The sequence below is a fragment of the Tubulanus polymorphus genome, chromosome 1, assembly GCF_964204645.1.
Source record: "Tubulanus polymorphus chromosome 1, tnTubPoly1.2, whole genome shotgun sequence".
Taxonomy (NCBI): domain Eukaryota; kingdom Metazoa; phylum Nemertea; class Palaeonemertea; order Tubulaniformes; family Tubulanidae; genus Tubulanus; species Tubulanus polymorphus.
In genome coordinates, this window is record NC_134025.1 from 24,396,123 (window position 1) to 24,421,551 (window position 25,429).

Here is a 25,429-nt window from a genome sequence, read left to right on the forward strand (position 1 = left end):
AGGATTCCACTTATGGCAAGTGAGAATCCACAATGTTCGATAGTGTGCATTCAGACAACAACTTTCGGATTCCTCAGATTTAATAAAAATTTATCAATTTCTCATATTATTCTCATATTTCTCATATTATATCTATCATTCCATTCACCATCAGGACAACTAACTAGCTTATTCTAGAAGCAATCTCTCTTGCATTTATGTAGATTTGACAGAAAATCTTCATTCTGTACTATGATGACAACCAAAATACAATGGACAACGCTTTGAAAATGCGCAGGTTATCTTTATTTTTCATAAATTATTACAAAGATTTGACAAAACCCATGCACGGCGGGGGGCTGGGGATTTAAAAAGTTTCCCCAAAAGATATGATTATCTCACAAAATTACAACTCGAGAGTTATTTGAGCATGCTTGTTTATATGATGAAAGAAACAAGTAGAAAAAATAATAGATTTCGCCCAATTGGTCCGATGATTTAGATAGAGAAATAATCATAGGACAGAAAACTTTCCACCTAGACAAACAATCAACGTGACAGATGAAATAGAAATCTACTACCGGTAAACTTTGATATTCATTGACGAAGGCAAGGTTGAAATTGTCATTTTCTGAAGTTGATACTGACCAAGGAGGGGTTTACTGAATCAGTTTTAGATAAACCTGAAAATGTATTATAGCAATGGTAATAGTATGTACCTTCCCAGTATAAGAAACAAGGAAAATCTCAACATAAATCAACTACAATAATACTCAACATCACCTGTACAAAAACTAAAATACAGATACATATATAATATATTATCTATTTACGTAACAAATAAATAATAACAAGATAATAATATAAATAGTGCAATATGCTGGTCCACAAAACAATAATAGCAAGAATCACAGGAAGGCATCCATGTAAGACTTCATACTACAAGGTATCATCAATATGGGTACAACCGCATTAACCAATTAATTAGTATTCGCACACGAGTAGCTTTTATTTAGCGAAAATTGCTACAGTTACAAGTCACCCATTTTATGAAAGCACCATACTTGGGGTGTTTTAACATTTTATAATTTAAAATATCAACATAGTCAAACCCACTTAATTTCGGATCAGTTTGATCCGGATATCTTGTATTCACCTATACATAAATGTACATAAATCTTCACGTTTAAACTGGATATCTCATAAATGGCGAATTAGTTTCATTGGTCCTAAATGATCCAAAATCAAGCAGATTTAACTGGAGTACCATCTTGTATATCCACAACGGATTAAGAGAAACATAACAGTCATAAAATGAACTTATTTGAACAAAATTGGTTTTTGTTCTCGGTCAAAAATCTCATTAAAAAAATATCAGATTCCATTTTCTATAGTTAGCCTACCTACATGTACAAAATAGACAAAATGGTCAATTAAGTTCTGGAAACCCAGAAGCAGCACAAATCCTTACAGATAAAGAATACTGAAGTTGTGCGTATTACAGAAATTAGCTTTCACATGATCTTTTGAAACATATTCTAATGTATGGCACTGCAATACAAGTAATTACTCCAACCTACTGCTACAGGTGCAATTTAGCAACTACATAAAAACAAAATAACTCTAGTTTATATAAATAAAATGTCTTCCATGATCTTGCATGCAAATATAACGTGACATTAACTTTGTTATTGCCAATGCTTAACAACATAAATTACTACACTATGAATACTACGTGCAAACTAGCACCAGTGGATATGTATTACTTGTTATATAGCTTACAAGAGGCAGACCCAGGAATATTTTAGGGTAGCAAGGCATCAAGAGCACTAGTCGCTGCCGGCACCAAGAATAATAATGCAAAGCTCCAAAGGCTCGAATGCCTGTGGGAGTGGAAGCTTGGAACAATCATTCTGTAAGATTACTAAATGTTCATGTACCCATGGACAGTAATGGACTCGCAGTTCATGATGACAAATTTCGCATACTGCTACTTTCATTGAAATTTGTCAGTACATCGCTTATCAAAGGCAAGAATTTTAAGCATGTCATGAAGAAAGGAGATGTAGTTTAAAAGGAGATAATGTTTGGTGCTATGTCAAGGTAACAGTTTGAACAATATTATCCAATACAATGTACAATCAAAATATTACTCTACATATTCGTCGGCCATGTTTCGCGGTTTTTTTTCTTGAATGAAATCCGGCTGAATGGATTTCGCAAGAAATGTCTCGGCAGCGACATCGTACTGCTATGAGAAAGCTCTAGGTATACTTGAATCTCATTTTCGAGTGACAACCATCGCGAAATCATCATTGAATCTGAAAAATGACGACAGAATGTTTAGAATCGTATGATAAATATGATCAAATTAAGCGAGTTTCACCAGGTAGGATCATTATGAACGTTTCACACTGATAAATATTCAATTCACTAACACAGCAAACGGGATCACTGACGCTGAACCAATATGCAGCAAGGGTGAAATAAATGTTAAGACAAGTTTTTAGGTCTAAAGTCAAAGCTGAGCTGAAATTATCGATTAAATCTACGCTGCAAAGAATTACCTCGTGATTTTTCAACTTTCAAAGCTGTAACAACAAGTTTAGATGAAAAAACCAAATATGTATCAGCTAATCAGATTTCCTGATGAATGATAGCATGTAATAAACTATAACTACATTGGCCTATACCTTCCTTTGACCTATGATACTATAGGGATTATGTGTCCATTTCAGGGATTCCAATGATATCATTTACATAAAGGGTACATTTTTTGAGAGATGTCTTCCATATTCCCAATGCGTAATGTGCAAATTCTATGTGCAACACAGGGTAAGATCTAATGTATGGTATGTATTGAACCTATAGCTGCCCAACACCAATTACTGATGTCAGTAACATTTTACAATGCTGTCAAGCTACCTAATGCCTCATGCGATCAATTTCACCTACCATACATATTGAACAGATTTTCTGAATTAGCATTGACAAACTCTTCTGCAATAATTAATAACCAACTAATATTCTTTAGCGCTATATGCGTAATGGAAAGAAATTCAGTTTCCCATTCAAGCTTTTATTTTGAACAATGAGGCCAGTGCTAGAATGTTAGCAAGATTTTAATGTGTGTATATACATGTATATATATATATATATATATTGCTTACCGGTGAAAAGAAATTTCAACGTGAAGCCTCTAGTTGCAACGTGCTGGTTCTTATTACTTGATTTGACATCGATAATCAGCAGTGTGTCTTCTGGCAGTCCACCACCTTTATCAGCCTAAACATAAAGTAGGAAATCAGATGTACCTCTCTTCATTGGTTACTTTACATGTATATTATATCCAATGAAGAAAGTGGTGGCATCATATAACTGCAATAGACATTATTACAATGAGCAACAGAAAGCATGACTTGATAAATAAGGGAGAACAACAAAAATGGAACATCTAAGCTCTAACGCACACAAAAAGCACAGACCAAAATTTTGATTTACCCATTCATGATAAGGAATATTTGGAAGGTGTATATATTATTTATTGTATATATATATGCATGTGTTAATCACCATGTATATGCAATAAAACATTACATTATATTCCCATATCTAAACATATTCCAAATCTAAACATTTTCATTAGATGGTCTAAATGCAGAACAAGAATTACATTCACTGAATTGATAGCAGATCACTGCTAAACAACATCATAAAAATTACCAGCCCATACGCGTTCCCCTTCCATGGGATACATCCGAAATTAGCCGGTGCAAGCTGTAGATCAAAATCAGATCAAATTTCAGTATGCAAAACAAAAATTATTGCCCTGAATGCAAAACAAGTCTTTTCGTATAATACACCCATACTAAAAAACTGAACCATTGTATACCCAGCTGTGACTATGAGTTCTTTAGTAAAGGATGATACGAGTTGATTAACTTGGGTTCAACACATTCAAATTGAAGCAAGGGTATCTAAAATGTTTAAACCCTTAATGCCATATAGAATGGACCCTAAGCAAATAAGGCCAAGAATAGCTATGCCAAGGCCATTTTCAGTAAGGGAAAGCAAGCTCATCACCAGGTACATGTAATTATGTTTCTTAAAATGTTCATTTGATTTTCCTACAAGCTTAGAAGCCAAGACAAAACCAGAAATTTAAAAAACGTAGGTGCTGAACAGAGTCGAACTCAAGAACTTACCTCGAAATCGTAATTAAAAGAATATTCACCATTCGAATCATGTTTGCATACATGTGTTTTGCCGAGGACACGACCAGCAGAAAATCGACTGGCACGTTGCGCTTCAGTTCGGCTGAAATCAACATAGGATTGAATTCACTTTCAATTATCAGTATTATAGATTATGAATATCGATTATGTATGTACCTGTCTATTCTGATTTTGCAGTAAAGTGATCCTTTATTGTCACTGTCCTTATTGGTTCTGATTCGAGAAAGGCGTCCTTTCACATCATAATATTTTCCAGGTCCTGGTTCATTTAACTCGGCTGTAATAGTATTAAGTATGAATATGGTCGAAAACAGTAGAATCTTGAAAGATATTGCATATTGCACTGGTAACAGCATAGTTTCATAGTTTAATATGCACTTACTTTGAGAACTGAATACTCCATTCAGCGATGAAACACTGAAAATGAATAGGTAGAATTTATTGAAAATAAAAACATAAGACTCCTTCTAATTGTCACATTGTGATACTTACGATCCATTTCTTTTCAATGTTTCCTCATCATTTGATGCACTAACAGTTTTTCTGAACAATCGGAACTTGCCCTTCTTATCGACGTGCACATCGGAATGAGCTCTGTTCAGCGTGCTGCTTTTCATTTTGATTTCGGGACTATCAAGAATTTCATTTTGGCTTTTGCTTTTACGATCCTTCTACAAATTAAAACAAATATTTACATTTTCTAGAAATGATATACCCATAACCATCTCACTACAAAGTCTGGAGGTAACAAATCTGCCAACAATAGTTTCCTATCAATAATCATCTTTCGATAGAATCTGATAAAAAAAAATCATTACAGTCACAAATTATGAAAAATTGTCAACTTAATATAGAAATGCAAAATTGTTAGAACTTTCAACCTGTAAAGATGTTATCCAAATTCATGTCTCCATTATTTAACACGAATCACACTTAAAGAAATTTACATTTATGCAGTGCACAGAGATATGATAAAGAAAAAAGTTACAAAAACAAAACCATCAAGTTGTTCAAATAATTTCATATTCACTTGAGCAACTTGACACATATACATTTTGTTAGAAGGGAACTTTGTGATAATTTTGAAATAAGCCTTACCCCATTGAGATCATCTAGGGGATTAAACTCCCCTATTTTATCAATAATGTCTTTAAGGAATGATGGAAATACAGAATCCTATGAAGATAACAGAAATGAACACATGCAACACTATGTACCGTAATGAATCCTCTAAGCAACATGCACAAACGAGGATGTGATTTCAACAACAAAATGTGATATAATTCATGGCATTGATATACATGAACTTTAAAATTTCACATTCACCAACCAGATAATGAATCCAAAAAGTAGCAACAAGAATATCACATTCAAAGCTATATCTCCATATACTGAGTATACACTATCACTTATTTCTTTTTCCCTCTTTCAAGTATGATATTCTAGTATAATTCAATTAGGAAGTCTTACTATAAGTCAAGAAAATGTCAAAATGGAACTCATAGGAGTGCCCATTCACTCATAGCTTTGAATGTGTTTTTTCAATTGCGAGGCATGAGACCCATTCCCAAGGCAAGGGTCACCAAATCATAGAATTTTTCTTCATGAGTGACATGCTTTGTGATACTATTCCAAAAACCATTCCAAAAAACCAAGCATTTGCACATAAATGTGACCAAAAAATTGAAGAAAATCATCATTACCATCAAATTATGACCAATGATGCCATTATGACCATTGTTATAAAAGGCATTGAACCTCTGTAATTATTGAAAAATGAAAAGGTCAATAAACAACATTCTATAGGTTCAAAAATGAAATAAGACTGCAAATGATAAACAGGGCAGTATGATGCCATTATGGCCATTGTTACATGAAAGGCATCGAATCTCAACAATCATAGAAAAATGAAAGGGTCAATTAACAACATGCAACAGGTTCAAAGGAGAAATAATTAAGACTGTTAATGACGAACAGGGAAGTAGACTCCACTCAAGTAGGATCAGATCATCTTGGGATAACCGCTCAACATTTTTTGTGACATTTCATATGAAATACAAACGTATATACCAATGAAATACAAATGTACATATCATCCAACTTGGATATCACTTAGACACATTTTTACGGTCCCAAAAGATCCGATTTCAGCAAAGTCTACTGTACTTATGTTAACAATACAAAATGAACTACCAGTAAACAGAAATCCAACAACATTCGCGGGAGATATAGAGGAATTTTCATTCTAACTGCAAAACTTGGAAAATGCAACAACTTAAAATGTGTGAAGAATGTACACAGAACCAAGAAAATTGAGATTTTGTGGAGTAATATTTCATAGCAAGTAAAATAAATAGTGAAACAGCAATATTATAGGGTAAAAGCACTTACTCTGGTGTTATGCTATAAATCATTACATAAGAAGACATTTTGCATCTGACCAAAAATATATTTTTTTACGTTATCAATAAGTCAAGCCTTTAGGTAATGTTCATATATGGCAGTTAAAAGATATCATTTTTTTCTCTAGCACTGAAGACTTTATATCTATATTTGAATGAATAGAACAAATATTTGAGATCTTTCTCCAACTACACGTAGTGGCGTACATGCAATAGATTAAATCTTGATTAATCACGCAAAGCAAAAGCAATAGGTACATAATTTTTAAGAAAAATTTTATTAATTACGTTGGAAGGTGGCGTTGAAGTGGATTTATCTCCTTCAAAAACCTAATTAGTAGATATACATATATATTCAAACTGAGAGGATTAAACAAAAACCAATGCTTGTATACTGACGTAAGAAAAATGGGTACACGTTAAAAATATGAAAACAAGTATATGAAATCATACTATTCTACGATTATTTGACATTCAGATCCTACAGAAAATGCTATGGTGGTGTTTACCTCATCAGCATCTACATTATCTTCTGAAAAGCTTTCAATTTGTTTGAGGCTCTCCTGAAATGCAAGAGATGAAATTCATTTTATGGACACAAAAAATAATTGAATGATGACAAACATTTCAATGATATTGAGACCTAGTCAGGGTATCGACGATATTTACCTTCATGTCATCTTTAAGCACCTTTATCGCTAATTGTATTTGTCCAGTCTTGGCTTTTTGTAAAAGATACCATCCTGGTTCTCCCTATACCATACATACAAATAAATGTAGAGATAATCAGCGAGGAAAACATAGTAAAAGCCATAACTCAAGAATTTATTACAAACTCACGATAGTTGAGATTCTGCGAAGTTCATCCAATGTTAACGTTAATGTTCCTATAAAATCTTTCATGAATAGCGGATCCCTGTCCCAAACAACCTGAAACGACACAAATCAGGCAAACAATGAGCCATATCTAATCGCGAAGATATAATAAAATTGACCAACAGAACGAAGAAATAATACTCTTACTATTTCTAATGTCTCGTCATCTTTTGGTAGCTGCATAGTGACCCACTCATCCCAAACTGGATTCAACGTCTTTTTCTTTACAGTTGTCTGAAACTTCTTTTCCTTGCCAATTTTTACAACACAGAATGGGTCACTTAAACCTGTATGGAAAAATGGAAAATTTCATCTCATAATGAACCCATAATCCCTTACAGAGGCTCATTAAGATAAAATGATTCAAATTTCTCACCATTTTTATCTTTTGCAACCAGATCTTTGGCTTTGATAATATTTAATTCGAGCAGACCATGTCCTGGAAGATTTTGATCAAAGGACATTTCAATGGCTGAACGTCCATAACACGTGAGTTCAGATAAAGATAAGGATAATACTGTACCTGCACTCAGAAGCCCAGAAGGTAATAGCTTGTTGTTAGACTGCACATTCTGAAAAAATAAAATACACTTGTAATTCTATTGTTTATATGTGCAATATTCTGCTTGCCGACACCAGAACAGTATTTCACAAAAATCACAAAATACCAATCAGTAAGCATGCAAGTATGCATGCATTTTTTTCTAAAGCTAAATAAGTCAATAAGTGTTATCCAAATTGCAGTATTACATTGTGTTTCAGTGTAAAAATTAAAGTCACCCTCATAACACCTCAATAACATTCTGAAGCTGTTAAGTTTAACAGCCGGCAAACCCATTATTTACTTGCTTAGTGTTCAAAAGGCTTGCTCATTCCATTATGATTTTTATGTAAAGTGTACAACCAACTAAATCAAATTCATACTAAGTGTTTCCTTAACCAAGAAATTCATTCAGACAGTGTCAATACTCACAAAGTCACAAGCTAGTGTTAATTTTGACATGCATTTACAAAGTTATTTTGTGAGCAAAAGCTTCATGAGTAAATTGTGACGATTGAAAATAGTAAATTTACCATCACACCAACTGTATTACGTCCCTGAATAAAAGCATGTTATTTCGTCTATTAATTCTTTCTAATTATTAAGAAAGCACAAATAAAAATGAATAAAATACCATTGATGAACACAGGAAGATGCGCAAGACATTAGAAAGCTTATAAATGAATAAGAGAAATCGCTGAATTAAGCAAACATCAAAATTGATTACAATCATACCTGCAGTGTTTCGCTTAGATCATCATTTTCATTATCAGATGTGCCATGAACGTTGACTGAAAAAAAGAAGAAAATATCACAAATTAATTATCGTTTATTAGTTATCAATACAGACAGATACCCATTAAAATAACATTAGCACCATTTTAGTTGCTAGGATCATAATAGAAAAACACCAGGTAAATTCAGAAACAATCTCCTGAAAAATTGTTGAAAAGCACAAGGTTTGGAACCATAAAAATTCTGGTGACAAGCACACAAGAAAGACACATAGGAGACTTCACTTCATGGAAAAAGATTCATTTCAATGACATGCTTATTTAAAAACAAAGGAACATAGCAGGGATGAGGAAACTACGATACAGAACAAAGTTGCAAAGAAAGGTTTCCTTCTTCAAACTTTCAAACCTGAACTGAAAACATTGAAGGATGCCTCAACTGATCATCAAAACTTCAATCAAGCTTTAAATGTAAGTGCGCTTTTAATGGATCAACTATGGAACATCGTGAACACTGATTGTTATCAAAGTATTGTAAACGTAGTAAAATAAGAATAAAACTTTGATAAAGAACAGTGTTAATTCGAATAGTGATGTTAATTTTCATTAATAGAAGATAAATGAGATCCGAAGAGCAATCCTTTAACAAATGATGCACTTATACTCACTGGACTGGGTATCAGATTGTACATCAGTGACATCATTCCAATCATCTGGGCATAACACGTGAAGATGTTTTTTTATGAATATACTGAACAATCAACCATGATGAATTTCCTCCCCTCCCACAGAGGACATTTTCAAGAAGACAAGTACATGTATGTTTAAATGAACATACATTTAGATGATGCTAATACATGTACAGTAGTTATCAAGACAGAAAAGTGTGAAAATTATCACTGTCTATAATGGTGGAGTTTATTTTTCATGCAGGCTATTATTGTCTTCAGTTCTAAAATCTGTCAGTAACAGCAGGTCTACCATAGATTCATAAAACATTCAACTACCTTAACATTTAAATCAAGCGAAAATTATTGAATGACTTTTTCTAAACCTTTAAGAATATTTACCTGCTCTTGCTACGCTTGCAACTGGTCGGAACACGCATGATACGATTATCGATCCCAATGCATCGTCATCAACTTTACCAACATTCAAGATATTGTAACTAAGATTTAGAGTCTTGTATACGACATATGGCTCTTCCTGAAATGAAGACATTATCAACTGATATGAAATGGACATTAATTCGATTCAACTCATAGAAAGTTTTTCCAAATAATTAGTAGAATCGTACCGGTGACAATGTGATATGTGTAGTACCCATGAAATCATCGTCGTTGGCATCATAGCCATCCCAGTCGTAGATGAGAAATGATAAATCAGTCTGAATAAAGAAAAAACAAAATAAAAAACAAAGTAGCAAATTAGCATGGCTAAAAGGTGCTAGAAATCTAGCCATGTAGGAACTGAATGTACATAGTCACAATAAAGCTACTAGCCTTTGTGAAGTCATCCACGAAGAATTCAGCAGTCTCATCCCATTTAGGGTTTCGTGTACAATTCACATAATTACTGGTTTTCACCTGAAATCAAAGCAGAATTCATAATTATGGGCCAGTGCATTTTGTGTCATTCATTAATTTTTTGGGGACCTCAAAGGGAATCAATGGACTTAATAAACATACCCGTTTTCTATTGGCAAACAGTACAAAGTATGGATCAGATGTGCCTGATCTGTCCATTGCGAGTAAATTAAGGCCACCATGTACAGTCACAAACATAACACCAGCTGTACCTACGTATGTAAAAAGTATTTTTTCAGTAATGATGCCGAGGAGCTAGTTTTTGCTTAGAAAAGTGCAGATGAAAACTCTATAAAATTTGAGTTTCCTAACCAACTCACAAGTACTGTAATCAATATCAGTCTCGGGTTTGGGTTCCATTTGTAAACTGAGGAGGTTCACTTCTTTTACCGGCGTATAATCCATCACAACTGTCAACTTGGTGTCGGCTTCTTTCGTTGTTTCAAGTACAGCTTCAACCCTGCAACGATATATTTCACATTGAAAACTATTGAACTGCTAACTAACTCAGGGCCGGTGTTCAAATTTAAGATATCGATCAATAATAACCTTTGTAATGTAATTGATTACATGTGGCACAAAACATTAAAGCCATGCATTGAAATTTTTAGATTTATACATCTGGTTTTATACTAAAGGTCTGTTACTTTAACTAAACATATGTTCATAGAAACTGACAATATGTATAGTTCTTACTACATATAGTATCGATTTTAAACAACTGATTATACAAACAATACCAATTTTCAAAAGTAACAGTTGTTTTGGAGACATATTACATACAATGTAACGAATTTCTCTACTCACCGTCCACCTAGTAAATCATAGCTGCTCAATAACAAATCGTAACTCATTAACGTTACACTGCTAAACATTCGTTTACATTTCGCTTTAATCATCATCTGAAAAGCGTTGAATTGAAAAACCTGTAGGCCTATGGTATGATTGATTCTTACAGAGTAGATTTATCTAAACGTACGTAACTATAAAGAGAAATATTGCAGTAAATTTGTTACTGGTACTCAAGGGTATTATTGGGCATTTCATTTTTTCTAATTTCAAATCATAATTCTCTTAAAGAAAGCCATATTGATTCATTTTATATGCTTATAAGTAAATTGTACTATTGGCTGTACATTGCAAAAATCTGTACTCATAAGTCTAAGATGAAAATATGATGCAAAAGCACTATTACAGCCTTAGAAAATATTTCGTTTTATGTAATACATAGTGGTAAAAATTGCCATACCCTATCTTTTTTGTAATCGTACACAAGGAATGAACATGTTTCCTGCCAGCCATGATTACCCTGCGTTTCTTTTGTCTCATGGCTCTGTTCACCGAGGCTGACTTTACAGAAACGAATATCAGAAATAGAGTGACCTGAAAAACAAAGAAAAAATTAAAAGGAAATGTTTCTAAATGATGTACCTGATATGAATACATCGACCCCCCACAACAGCTCACAATTCGACTGATACTAAGTAACAAGTATGTTTTCAATAGACAACCTAAAATCTTTATTGCTACAAAATTATGAAGCTTTAAATTGATCACACCATATAACTCGATAGAGCCCCATAGCCTTAACCATAAGAATTCATATTTGCCCAAGTTTGACTACCGAGCTATCAACATTACCTTGTCATACAATTTTGTATGAAATTATGGAGAAATTAATATTTCATTAACTGATTATAACATGTAACTTCATATACATGTACACCTGTGACTACTGTGCAACATCTATGTATTATATGTTTAAATTGTATTGCCTGCACCAGGTGCCAAGCTTCAACTCCACCAGTACCAGGTATATGATCATATACCATTATTATTCAAACTCTATTCACACAGACAATAATCAGAAACAGAAATTAATGTGACGCCTGACAGCATTTTGATTGACAAATACGTTTAAAGAATCTGTTTTCATTCAAAATCCTTTAGATGAAGATACATGTACATTCGTTTTGAGGGGGGGAGAAATTCAAAGATCTGAGGCATCGATGATTTGCCAGGTTTAATAGCATACCCGGTACTTTAAATTCAAAACAAAATGATTTCTTTTTATCGGTGCTGAAAAAAATACAAATATCTTTAAGTCATGGATAAGATAATCAAGTTTCCCATTGACACCTGGACTAATTATAGAGAGGGTCTTGACCACCCCGGCACCTGACTTAGCTGATTAATTGGATGGATTAGTAGCAAAGAAGATAATTCTAAAAACAATGATGATGACATTTAGGAGCAGAGCTGATCAGCCAATTCATTACAAAGCTCCATTAATTGTCATCAGGGAAGTTCCATAATCTCTGCATGTAGAAGCATAATCAGTTAAAGTAGTGTGCATTGGTGTGCATGTAATTAATACCTTCAGATGAAGTGTCATCAGATTTTGCTGAAAGGCAAAATTGCTACATTTTAAATTGGTTTGGTTAATTCTATATAAGGTCACACCGCCCTGATTCTATCGACCACAACAGTCACACACCAAAGGAGGCCTATCAAGATGAAAGCGATGATTTATGAAACTGTTTGAACAGTACTAATCTATGCAATAATGAAATGAACGAAAATATCAAACAGAACATTATAAATTCATGCGAAATGTATATAGCAAAACACACAGCAAAATCTTCATACCTGAAACTTGTGAAGTATCGCCCTTTATCGTCAATGTCAGAACACCTTCGGCTGTGGAAAAAATCACGGAAAATATTCTTTTAACTTTGCATATTTATCGAACAACAGGATTTACCCAGTTATGGCGATAGAAAGAGTTTCCGAAAAAACATTATTCTCACCAAAAGTGTTCGGAGAACTGCTATAACTTGGTCCCGTTGATTCTTTCATTTTTGTAAGATCAATTTCGTAACGCCATGGATCGACCATTGTGAGTTGTAAAGCGTCGATGACGAAGTCATGAAGCCAGTTCTTCAATCCTGGAATATCACTGACCTGGAGTGCTTTTAGCACCTTTACAGAAAACCAAATCTTTGGCCTAAAGAAAAGTTTATCCACTGAATGCGCTAATAGTTCTCATACCATATTCCAGATTTAAACAGGTTTAGATTTTTGATGCAGTTGAATACAGTTTTTCTATTTGGTTTGATATCATACTTACTTTTCTGTGAAAGACACTTGGGCTTTGGCAATGTGAGGAAATGGAATGTTTTGGTTAAAATGTAGCGTAATCTGTAGATGGCCAGATATATTCAGATTTTCGACGACGATATCAGGACCAGTATTCATCCTGTACAGAAATAGCAATACCTATGAGTTAGAAGACTTCAGCAATAGAAGAAACTGGAAAAATGCTTGGGTTACAGAAAACAAAATATTGAAACAAATTTACAACACTGCAGCTCGAATCAGTTACTGGTAAATTTCAATGAAAACAATTTCAATGAAAACAATTTGAAACTGACATAAGATAAACATAATTCAACAAATTTTTTTGATGCCGTAAAAAACCGTTACAATAATGTTTACATATATTGATACCTATTTGGCTTTATCTAAAGGGTTCTGTGTGAGTACCGTAGATGTGCTCTATGTCATCAATATTGGCATTTCAAAACAATCTCAATTGCGAATTTTGGCATTATTTTCTATTAAACATACTTCATAACTCTTATTTTTGATAAGGGTTTTTAAGGGTTTCTGTGTGAGAACTATGTCATCTATACATCGGGGATACACTGGTTGCCGGCCAATTCAATTCAATTATTGATATATAAAAATAAAAAAAACTTAATATTGAGCAATATATGTGTAATTTTTCAAGGCGTCAATTGATGTTCACGTTTGTTTTCTTTTCAATTTCTTTAAACCTAAAACATCTACCAAAAATTCTATTATACCGAAGAATCAGATACCATTAATCTTCTACGAGACTAAAAATCTGTGCAACAGAACAGATGTTATGGCTCCAACCATATTATCAGACTATAAAGTAAATTTAATCAAATTGATCCAAGCAAACAGCATAAATCATTGGCAGTAGCCGACAAATAAATTGATACATGTAATTCCATCCAATCATTGATGGATTAAATGTTTCCGAAAATTCATCTCGATGAACTGCAATTCTACTGCCCTTTAGCATCAACACAAAGGAGGATAAATCATTTGATGCTAGAATGTATACCAGTACATGATACATGATTTTGCAGTATATTCACGTCCTACGGGTGGTATTTCAGCTATATCGTGATAACGTATAAGATGAAGAATTTATGAAAATCAATTTACCGTAGGTTTTTTATAGATTACAACATCGGCCTACGTAGCTAACTGTTCTTTCAGAAATTGTTGCTTTTTCACCGTGAAATTTTGATAACATGGATAAATTGGGATCGATTTTAAACCACATAAAGCAAGTTTTCTTTCCATAGATACAAATGACTGGTCACCACTAACCTGGCTAATTTTGTTTTCAGCAGCATCCTAAAATCTTCGCAACAAATCCCAGCTTCGGTATCCAATACAATCTGGTATCTATCCATCTGATGTAGTTCTTTAGGGGGCTGTCCGATGCTGTACCAGGACGCTTCTTTTCTTCCACCTGGCTGACCATCGGATACCTCAAAAACGCGAATTCGTTCCACATGCGGGCCGTGGTCACCGAATGTGAATGATTCAACTCTAACATCATCTGAAGTGATATACATGTAATGAGTTATTTGATTGCATTGAGGATAAAATCATAAGAATAAGCAAGTTAGGGATGTAAAAATTACTCATAAGTCAATTCCAGAATTTCCAATTTTGTTCTAGGCCATATTTTTAGTCCAACCTCATCCAAAATACCTTACCAAACCTCGAAAATATGAATCTTGTGGGCAAAAGTGAAATTGTTGTATTGCACGGGTTTTCTAATATCCAAAGCTTGATTGATATAAATATCTTAGCCGGGACATACTGGAAATCATTGTAATAAATGGGTTTCGTCTTAAACAGAAGCTCAACTGATCAACCAAGCAGATTTGTACTTGACAAAATCCACAATAATCGAGCAAAAGAATACAAATACCTAGAATAGAAGGCTTGAATTGTTTTAATATGGGATTTATGCGGCGTTTGACGAATTCCGATAATCCAGGAGTACCGAACACACACCTGAAAAAAAAAGAGAATTTGTCGGTATCGAATGGACACGATTTTAGACAGATGGATATCAACTATAATCACTGATAATTGAATGTACATCAGTTTATATCAATTGATAACAGACACCACAGGACAGACTGATTTCATTATAACCCAGGTAATTCGAGGTACCATATTCAGAGTTCTTGGCATTTCATTGCGCATCAAAATGTACTAATGAAATGTGACATCTACGTATAACCAGCAAGAAAATACTTCCCCTAATAAAGGGAATATGTTCTGAAGAATGAATTAAATCACCAGTACAGCTGACTATTTTATGTCTTTCAACCTATCTATTACAGGTTCTATCTATAACAATTACAAGCTGAATCCACTTTATATGGGTACCGGGGTATTTCTTGTCAGAACAAACTACTATCAATGCGCAAACACATTTGGCAGGCCTCTACGGAAAGTTTTAACCACTATATAACTCTGCTGGTGCAGATTGAAAGAAGAGCTGCACTGCGTAATTAATAGATATATAGATGACCTCGAAATTAGAAGCATTTCCTTTTATCAAATGAGATGATATATTAGATAGATAAGTGTCAGGCAAAATGTGTAATTACATCGCACAAATCGTATAAAAGGCGTATTGACATGGCTTTCTTTTTTTTCCATGTATCTATTTATTCAACCTTTCCGGTGGCTTTTCAGTTTGTTCACGGAGTTCATCACTCGGAGAATTAGTGTCACCAGTGAATACTAATTAAACACGATCTGACGAAAGTCTTATTTTATCGGGATAACTTTTATCGGGATAAGAACGCGCAGACATTTCCCCAATAATCACGCAGAACATATTGTTAGACCAAATTCGACATCCGATAACCATATTGTCATAACATGAGTTGCTAATTTGCTTCGGGGAACAAATATCAGTCTTACAGAACTAGCCACAGTAAGCCTCGCCTAACACGTACAAACTGGGACTTTCAAAATCGGTCCGAGTAAACAAAGTCCGAGTTAAGGATAGGAACATACGCTAGGAAGTCAGAAAAATTATTTAATTTTGTCCAAGTTAGTCGAAGTCCAAGTTCGTCATGACCGAGTAAGGCAAGGTTTACTTAATCTACCAAACATCCACCCCTAGGGCCAGACTACATCACTGAATTGTTCTCGCAATCATTTTTATAATTTTCATTAAAATCAATGTCTTACATTGGGCTGTGAAAACCAGCATTCAGAGATCTGCTAGTAAACACAAGGTAGCGTAAACAGTTAAACTGTCATTCAGTCTAAAATGAATTGAACTTACCATCGAGAAATGATGAAATTCAACCATTCGGCCGTTTCACTGCCACGCATCGCCCTTTTCCGATGCACGAGCAAGTGCTCGTTGTACAAGTGCTGGTCGATGAGCTGCGTTACTTTCGTACGCCAAACGGCGAACATGATGACAAAAACTATCAACAACCATGCAAACGACAGTCCCCAGAGTCCGACGACCCACGCCAGTGACACGGCGCTGATAACAAACATATACAGATAGAGCAGATGATTTTCACGCGCACATCTCTTACTCCAGAAAGTGTCGACGTCGACATTTTTTACGGTGATTGCCTGATCGACACTGCTGCCCTGACGACGAAGTTTGGGTTTGTTCGTTGTCGGCCCGTTCGGCATTGGTTCTGACATTTTTTACGCTTTAGACACCGTCACGAAGCCATTGAACTAGAAAATTCAGTCCCATCTGTAAAAAAGAGCACAAAATTTTGAATTTACCAGATTTTATTCTAAGCCTGATGAAGGCTGTCCTGAAAACTGAAGATCTGCTGGAAATTACATAAAGAATTTAAGCGTATTTCCTACGCTGGTAATTTGTAAGGATCCAGGGTTCGAATTTACTATCAAACTTGCTGTGAATGGCCGAGGCAATCTACAGCAAGTGCCCATCTTGAAAAACAATACCCGGTTATATGATCCATGAACATTGAAAACTAACATGAGGTTCAATGTCAATTGGTTACTTGACTTTTGAATGTACTTGACATTTGAATGTATATCAATATACGTATCAATTATAATATTATCTATAAAATTCGTAAAAATTACACACTAATAATTAAATTACTAGAGGGGGTCATACATAAGAATTAATAATCATTGGTTAGGATCCCCTAGGCCTAGTCTGAATTACAAAAGATCACCTTCCAGGGACTATCCCTTAGCCTAATTATATGAGTAGGCCTATATATTAATATATTATTGGGGCCAGCCCAGTAATTAACAGGCTGTCTTGATATTGTTGAAATTTATGCAATGAACCAGTACACCAGTGAATTAATATAGGCACAGCTGTGCCTGAACATGCAGTTATGATAAATACTAATTGATATGTTAAAAGGTTTGTGACTTTCACTGAGTTTTATAACACAAATATTTTTTAATGACACTAATAATACCATATATAACTGGTTTTCTTTATGATACATTTATTTTTTTTCAGGTACCATAGCTGAGCATGAAGGATATTATCAAATGGAAAACATCAATGGTATTTATAGGCCTCTAGCCAAATACCAGTACCCGGACCTTATCTATACACAGTTAAGCTGCAGTTTGCTTAAAATACCTGGACTATACGTAAAACCTAATAAACCATACCATACCAGGCCTAGAATTTATTGTCCCATTAATTTCTACTGCCTGCCTATACGGTAGGCCCTACACTTTTTTAAAAATAAAGAACTGCAGGCCATTTCGGATCCAGCCTACTGCCGTTACTGCACGAGTGGTACTCTTTGATTTTTCAAGAACAATTTTTTTTCGAAACATCAAATGCCGGAGCAGATTTATTTTCAAAGTATTTTGGAAATGTCATGCAGAGTGGAAAATTAAATTCAATGTCCCTACAAATGCTCAGAAAGCATCTAGTAGAGGTGATAAAATTCAAAAAATTTTTGGGGAGGACCCCCACACCCACCTTGTTTATGGTCCAGTGATTATGCACCTGAACTGCTGTGCTGTTTCAGTAGGGTTTCTGTGGTGTGCACTCGTGCAGTGTGTGGAGGACAGCTAATCAATGTACTATGTAGAAGCAACCTAAAATTTACAGCATAACAATTTTTCATTACCTGTCTACTAAGCTGAATTTCAATAGTCACAGTGCGAATTATACCTAGACGTGTTTGTGTATACTGTCATAGAGTATATAATCCATATGTGTTACTGTTTTCATTGCTGTCAATTTATTATTCCTACTGACATTTAATCGGTAGTTCACCAATTTCACTGGAGATGGCAGCAGCTCCTGGGACTAAACAAGAGGGGGTGTTGCGCAACTGTCTAAGGAAATGAAAAACCTATCATTTTCAAAGGTTTTGAAAATATATATCATCTATAAACAGTTCAGATGATGGATATCGGTACCGTATCTCAAATATTTGCGTAGATAATGAGAATTTTTAACTAACAACTACACCGGTCTCATTTCACACCGCAGTGCGGGATTGTATCCATAGGTGCTGCCACTCATGGGAATATTGTGAACTAATCATCTTGGATTAGCCAATCAAATTACGCGTAACGAAATTCAAACGAAACACGGAAGTGAATTTATTTTGCAGCGATTGAAATCGTATATTTATGTATGATGATGGATGATTTAGCCCTCAAAACCATGAAATATGCAGATTTACAAAAACTTGCCAAAAAGTTGGGAGTTCGAGCAAACATGAAGGTAGCGACCCAATGTTTAAATTTTAAGCAAAAAAAGAGAGATGAGAAAATAAAGAGTTGCAATTGCATCTTTCTTCTTTTCTTCTCACTCACATCACACACACTCGGCTCCACTCTCTGCTGGACGGTCTCACCCCACTCGTCTACTTGGCTCACCACATCATCATTAGTCAGTTGGCTAAAAGAAATTCCAGAATGTATCATCCTGATTTTAACTTTGTACCCTTCTCCCCATTCCTTATCTCATCTTGTAGTATGTTGGAACTGTCAAACTGTCAGTTTTAATAAATGACACTTAACTGACACATTTGACAGTTCCAAAATGCCTGTGAGAAGTAATGACGTGTAGGCCTATTTAGGCCTAGAAGCCAAAACAGCCTTTTTACACCCCCCCCCCCGCCTTGCCCTTTCATTCCAACGCTTGTAAGTAATTGTTAGTGAAGATTTGTGATCCAGCAAAGAGGACGGATAGGCTAAGTGGTGGTCATCCCCCTGGTCAACCACGAGTGCTATTAAGGAGGATCCACTCTTCTTTACAATGCCATTGGTGGATGGTGGGTGGTTGTGCGTGTCACTAAACATTGACTATGTGATATATTTTCTAGGCTGATCATCTGATTAAAGCCATCATGGAAGCGCAAACAATACACACAAGCGATGATGACATTGAGCAGGTAGGTCCCATTAACTTACTGAAATACGGATATATATGTGTGGTACGCCTATGATTCTATATCGATCTTGATTTCTCAAGGCGGCTTTTATCATTTTACTTTGGAAACATTGACTTTAGGCTTAATTGTTAATGTCAATACCTTCAATATTTCGTATCTTTAAAACAAAATTGATCATTCAATAGGAGGATGCTGTAGGCTTAGAAGAGAATGTGGTGAAAAAAGATGCTAAGGAATTAAATGGAAAGGAACTTGCTCGGGTCAACAGTCGTAAAAACAGACGTGGGAGAAACAAGAGCAAAGCAGAAGATAGTATTGATGATACTAATAGTGAGAATGTGATGACATCGGATGAATCTGAGAAAGAAGAGAAACCTATTGTTAGAAGGGGACGCAAAAATAGATCAAAACGGAATGAATCTAAAGCTGAGGTCCGTGATAAGGATGTTGGCTTGGTGACATCGGATGAATCTGATACTGATCAAAAGGTTTGAATTTAATTGTTTTCTTTCTATAAAGACTTAGAAATTCTGGGTCAGTTAAAACTTTATGATGACAAAACTTTTGGACAAAATGCTCTAGTTTGACTTCCTTAACCCATTAGATTTTAAGAAAATTGAATGTCATGTTTAACTTTGGACATCTTTAAGCTTCTTATTCAAGAAATCCGTTTTTACTTCAGCAGTTGAAGAACAGCCAAAGAAAGTATTTCAATGATGCTGAAAAGAAAATTACACGCAACAAAACGTCTGACTCGGTAGAAACCGCTGGAAACTCTGATTGTGAAATGCAGTATAAGCCCGAGCATGCTGAACAACTTGAATCTGATAGTTCTAAGATTAAAACGCCAGAATCTTCGGCAAGCAACAGTTGTTCAGATATGGAAGCATCGCTGCAGAAATCTAGCGAAAAGGACAAGCAAATAACAAACTCATCGGCAGATATGAAAATAACAGAAAGAAAAGGAAGATCGAGTAAGAGATGTGATGTTTCTCCAATAAATGAATCAACTAGCCTCAGAAGAGGTCGATCCGGCAGTCGAAAAGCTGGTGATGTAAATGCTAAGAATGTCTCAAAGCAGAAAAAGTCAGCTAGTCCGATAGATAAACGACGTAAGTCTGCGATTTCGATAGTGGAAAACATTCTGTCGAGAAGGGGACATTCGAATGATGGTGTCAGATCAGCTGATAATACTAATCTAAAAACACCATTGAACAAAACTTCATCGAGTCAAAGACGATCAGTTATACTGTCCGCTTGTGTCTCTCGTCAACGTCTATCCATTATGGGCAGACGATCGAAATCGAAAACACTGATCTGTCGAGTGCGTGGCGAAACGACAGATGAACAACTTGATATAACTGCCAAATCCGAGAAAGTTGAGGAAACTGCATCGAAAAGTAAAGATGAAACAATTGAGGAAAAAACTCGGGAGACTGTGCCTGATGTACCGGTCACTGAGGATATAGTTATGGCGATGAAAGGAACTGAAAATGAAATGAAGGAAACGTTAATGGCAGCGCTAGAGAAAAAAGTTCAAATCATGAACAGTGAGTTTTATTGCAGAAAACTGGATTTCCCTAATTATTATTATCTGACCCCTGGAGGCAGAAAATATGTTTAAGTCCTTCTTTTACTGCCCTGGCTGAGGGATAGAATGTTGTTGTCTCATTTGAAGAATTTAAATGGTTTATCTGTTCTTGTTTTAGAAGCTGAACAGCCTACAACGGACAAGTCGAACATTCCCAGATTTTCAGCATTTTTGGCGAAAAACAGAGAAAGACAAAAAAAGCCTGTCACTCCGGGTAAAAGATACAACATTATGAAATTTGGATTTCATTTCATGATCTGTGCTGTAGAAATGTATGTCTATTTCAGGAAATAAAGATTGGGCGAAAATTCATCAGCGAAACTTCAACAAAATGGAGTCGATTGATACATATTTGGCGAACAAACGAAAGCGAACGGAATCGCAAACGCAGTCGTTAAAACGTGCCAAGATCGTGACCGAGTCTGCTCGAGCTACTGTCGAACGGCTGAAAAATTTCAAGACACCAACACACGTAAATAAAGTAAGTTTCTACTGTAGGATATTACTTCTCCGCAGGGAGACAGGACTCACGTTTAGTTAGAAATATATGCAGGGGTTGTATATTGGAACCTCATTACTACAAACTTCACGGTACCTTAAAATCTGTTCATTATGACCCATAGTTCATTAAGATCATGTATTAGAATAATTGAATTGTCTTAACGGTACTTGGGACAAGATCCTATACTTGTAATATCCAATGAACCAGAATTATATCCGAGTTCATTATAATGAAGTTCCGCTGTATGTAAAAAAAATCATGGATGCTTATCTAATCTGTAAAGCGCTTGACTGGATTTGATACTACATTGGAACCTTGTTATAACGAACTTGGATACAACAATTTACCAGATATAACAAATATAGTATTTCATCCCAAGTAAGAAAATTCAATTAATTTCATACTGGATATAACGAACTATTGATTATAACGAAGATGATTTCCGGTCCCGTGAAGTTCGTTGTATGTAACAAGGTTCCACTGAATATAGGCGTCATCATCATAAGCATTGTCTAAATGGCCATTAGTAGAAACCATAGTTCCTTGTACTATTTACAGAAAATACCAAAAATAGTAAAACCAGTCAGTGTGTCACGATCAGCCACTTGTTTTACGAATCAGAATCTTACCATGAATGCCACATTTGGGTCGACTGTTTCTAAGAAAACTGGAAATTCAGTCGTCGGTTCTGCGCGAAAATCTACAACTGCTCCTATAAGTAAGTATCTGTAACAGCAGGGTCACTTTCATTCAAAAAAATTTTTTTTTTTGAAGCTAAAGCTCTAGTGCCTTTCACAAGACGCTTCATTCTTATTGCAAATATGGTTTTCAGCGCCATTTCAATTTTCTGCGACTCCAAATGCAGCAGTTAATAAAACAGTCGGAAGTACATCGAAGGCATTCGATTTAAAGGCGAGCCTTTCAAAACCATTGACTTGGAAACCATACACAGGAAAACTGAAACCATTGGACGTGAACTCATCTGTGCCTAGTAAAGCAAAAAATCGACTTGATCTGGTAAAGAAGAAACCAACACTCAAAACCCGGTGAGCTGTTCAATTATTGATTTTTCTCATTGAATAAATCTCATTCTATAAATCTCTACTTATAAGAGGTGTATCAAATTGTTTTTGATTCATTCAATATTCAAAGTAGTAAAACGTTTCACTGGTTAGGTATGTCAAGGTGTAACTAAAAGTTATTTGTATAAGAATGTTAATCCATATCTCATTGGACCAATCTTTTTAAGAAATTCATGGATAGCAGATGATCCAAAGTCCTTCAAATCATTATCATTGTCTCTGATGATGGGATATGTAGATTATAGTTAATTTAACTGTAATTTACATATCCCTTATAATAGCCATTTTAAATATCAAAAATAGAAAATTTTGGTTCATTATTTTTGCAGAGAAGAACGTCGTCAGGATCATGTATCCATGAGGGCCTCGAAAAAGAATGACAGTCTGATGAAACGACGAGGAATGGTGTCATAATAGATGTCTGAATTGCTGAACTTGAACTCAAAATACGTGCAGTAAATTTGGCTGAATTACAAATTCATATAAATTCTTGACACTTATAATATACTTTGATATTTACCGGTATCTTTTGAGCTCAAAATATGACGGATTTTCAGTGTTTTAGAGGCTTACATCATTTGCACTGAATTGTTCTTACAGGTATGCGGTATGATTTTTCCTCTGGCATTTTAACCATTGGCATTATTACCTGGATTCGTTCTTACAATGTAACTTTCGTTATAACGAATTTCGGAATTGCTACAATATTTTCCGTACTGGTAACATCCAGTATGAAATTAGTAGAATATTCTTATCAGTCGAACTTTTGATTTGTTGTATCTGCTGATAGATTATATCCAAATTCGTTATAGCAAGACTCAAAGGTATATCGTATAATTTTAGTTCATAATCTTTAAGAAAACATTTTACTGGGGTAGGATTGTATGAACATCATTGTTTTAGCATCGGAAAGGCTTCTGTACATATGGGTAATATTTAATTGTTGCAGACCTGTGCTTTGGTAAATATTTGTATACTCGACAGATTAGTCAAATTATTTTACATTACGCTTATAGAAATTATTTCGCGAAGCAATAAGCTGAATTTGTAATACATGTACCTTGTTTCTCATAATTGGTTAAAACACATTTGTAAACTGCAATAGAATTTGTAATTGGTTAATTTCTATAACTAATACTAATGGGTTTGCTATCGTTAGTTTGATTATTATTTAAAAAAAGATATACATGTATCTTGTTAAATCAAGTTTTGTGAATTTGTACTTTTTAGCCCACTTGGGACTTTAGTCCCAGCGGGCTATTGCGTTCACTTTTCGTCCGTCGTCCGTCCGTCCGTCCGTCCGTCCGTAGACGGAATCCAGTTATTTTGGGAAGTTTTGAAGACGCTTCAAGGTAATGTCTTGATATTTGGGTTACACATGTATCTACCCTAGACACATCTTCAGCCCAAAAACTGGCCCTGTCAGAATCAAGATGGCCGACTGGCAGCCATTGTTGTTCGTCAAAATCAGCACTTTTTACACATTTTTGAACTTTTTGAGGGAAATTTTGAAGACGCTTTGATCAATTACCTTGATCTTTCGGATATATGTGAATCCCCCCAGGGCCCATCAACATAACAAAAATTGGGTCGGTCGGACTCAAGATGGCCGTCCTATGACCTTTTTAGTGCCCAAAAATGTTAATTTTGGCCCAAATTCTGAGTCCTGTAGCTTCCTACTGGTTTGCCATTTCTCATTACAATTTTTGATGGGTATTCTTTGGAAAGGGATGTTTTATACCTGAGACAGGTATTTTTCATCGGCCAATTATGACGCAATTGGTGGCCATCTTGGTGTCACCAGTACTCATTCGTAAGTGGGAAAAAGTTTTTCCACATTATATTGATACCTAAGCGTATTTTGCTACCACAATCAATTAGAAAGTTGTAGCTCATAACGTGTTCTATGATTGTGGTGAGTTTCAAGGTAATTGGATTTCGTATATGGCCACCAGGGGTCGTTGAATAATACAATATCTTAGCATTTCTTTATTATATTCGTACCTATGCATATTTTGTAACCACAATCAATTGGAAAGTTGTAGCTCATGACATCATCTATGATTGTTGCGACTTTTAAGGACATAAGTTTTTAGTAGAATAACTTAGTATTTCCTTATTATATTGGTACCTAGGCATATTTTGTTACCATGATCAATTGCAAAGTTGTAGTTCATGACATGTTCTATGATTGTGGTGAGTTTCAAGGTCATTGGTTTTTGTAAATGGTCACCAGGGGGCGTTGAATGTTGAAATTGTTAGATTGTTGTGCATTTGAAACCACTTCCCAAGTGGGCATGGTGTCCCTGGACCCCTAGTTCCTATATGCAAATCATCTTTTGTGGGCAATAAAATATGAATGAATGAATGAATGAATATAGGA

General features: G+C 35.0%; 2 protein-coding genes across 11 annotated transcripts; one reads left to right on the forward strand and one right to left on the reverse strand.

Annotated features, from left to right (window-relative positions):
• Window positions 1–279: 279 nt before the first annotated feature.
• Window positions 280–18,737, reverse strand: LOC141906731 (uncharacterized). Of its 10 annotated transcripts, none has more exons than XM_074796048.1 (33): window positions 18,638–18,737; window positions 18,470–18,561; window positions 16,775–17,209; window positions 15,395–15,480; window positions 14,782–15,016; window positions 13,484–13,612; window positions 13,164–13,360; window positions 13,003–13,053; window positions 12,731–12,757; window positions 11,603–11,736; window positions 11,161–11,255; window positions 10,674–10,813; window positions 10,456–10,565; window positions 10,270–10,353; window positions 10,065–10,154; window positions 9,838–9,973; window positions 9,436–9,480; window positions 8,769–8,824; window positions 8,567–8,590; window positions 8,016–8,064; window positions 7,869–7,931; window positions 7,640–7,779; window positions 7,457–7,546; window positions 7,286–7,369; window positions 7,126–7,179; window positions 6,905–6,946; window positions 5,918–5,974; window positions 4,707–4,885; window positions 4,597–4,631; window positions 4,371–4,491; window positions 4,185–4,296; window positions 3,150–3,264; window positions 280–2,300 (listed from the first exon to the last, which is right to left on the reverse strand). In XM_074796048.1, the coding sequence occupies exons 3-33, from the start codon at window positions 17,152–17,154 to the stop codon at window positions 2,134–2,136; spliced, it is 3,327 nt and encodes a 1,108-aa protein (XP_074652149.1). In that variant the 5' UTR covers window positions 17,155–17,209; window positions 18,470–18,561; window positions 18,638–18,737; the 3' UTR covers window positions 280–2,133. The 10 variants fall into 10 exon arrangements, with proteins under 10 accessions (XP_074652149.1, XP_074652141.1, XP_074652176.1 ...); XM_074796040.1 differs by having other exon boundaries at window positions 18,443–18,561; XM_074796075.1 differs by lacking the exon at window positions 12,731–12,757 and having other exon boundaries at window positions 18,443–18,561.
• A 353-nt stretch (window positions 18,738–19,090) lies between these two features.
• Window positions 19,091–23,739, forward strand: LOC141914821 (uncharacterized). Its single transcript, XM_074806131.1, has 9 exons — window positions 19,091–19,198; window positions 19,803–19,871; window positions 20,057–20,359; window positions 20,554–21,421; window positions 21,581–21,676; window positions 21,750–21,943; window positions 22,523–22,682; window positions 22,797–23,010; window positions 23,376–23,739. Exons 1-9 carry the CDS (start codon window positions 19,115–19,117, stop codon window positions 23,458–23,460), a joined length of 2,073 nt encoding a protein of 690 aa, XP_074662232.1. The 5' UTR covers window positions 19,091–19,114; the 3' UTR covers window positions 23,461–23,739.
• Window positions 23,740–25,429: the final 1,690 nt, after the last annotated feature.

Coding starts and splice junctions, on each gene's coding strand:
- LOC141906731 (XM_074796048.1), bottom strand. CDS start 17,154: ATGTCAGAACCAATGCCGAACGGGCCGACAACGAACAAACCCAAACTT. Junction 13,361..13,483: donor CAAGTGTCTTTCACAGAAAA/GTAAGTATGATA, acceptor ACTTTTCTTTAG/GCCAAAGATTTGGTTTTCTG. Junction 13,054..13,163: donor CAGTTCTCCGAACACTTTTG/GTGAGAATAATG, acceptor TTTTTTCCACAG/CCGAAGGTGTTCTGACATTG.
- LOC141914821 (XM_074806131.1), top strand. CDS start 19,115: ATGGATGATTTAGCCCTCAAAACCATGAAATATGCAGATTTACAAAAA. Junction 19,872..20,056: donor GCGATGATGACATTGAGCAG/GTAGGTCCCATT, acceptor ATCATTCAATAG/GAGGATGCTGTAGGCTTAGA. Junction 22,683..22,796: donor ATCTACAACTGCTCCTATAA/GTAAGTATCTGT, acceptor TATGGTTTTCAG/CGCCATTTCAATTTTCTGCG.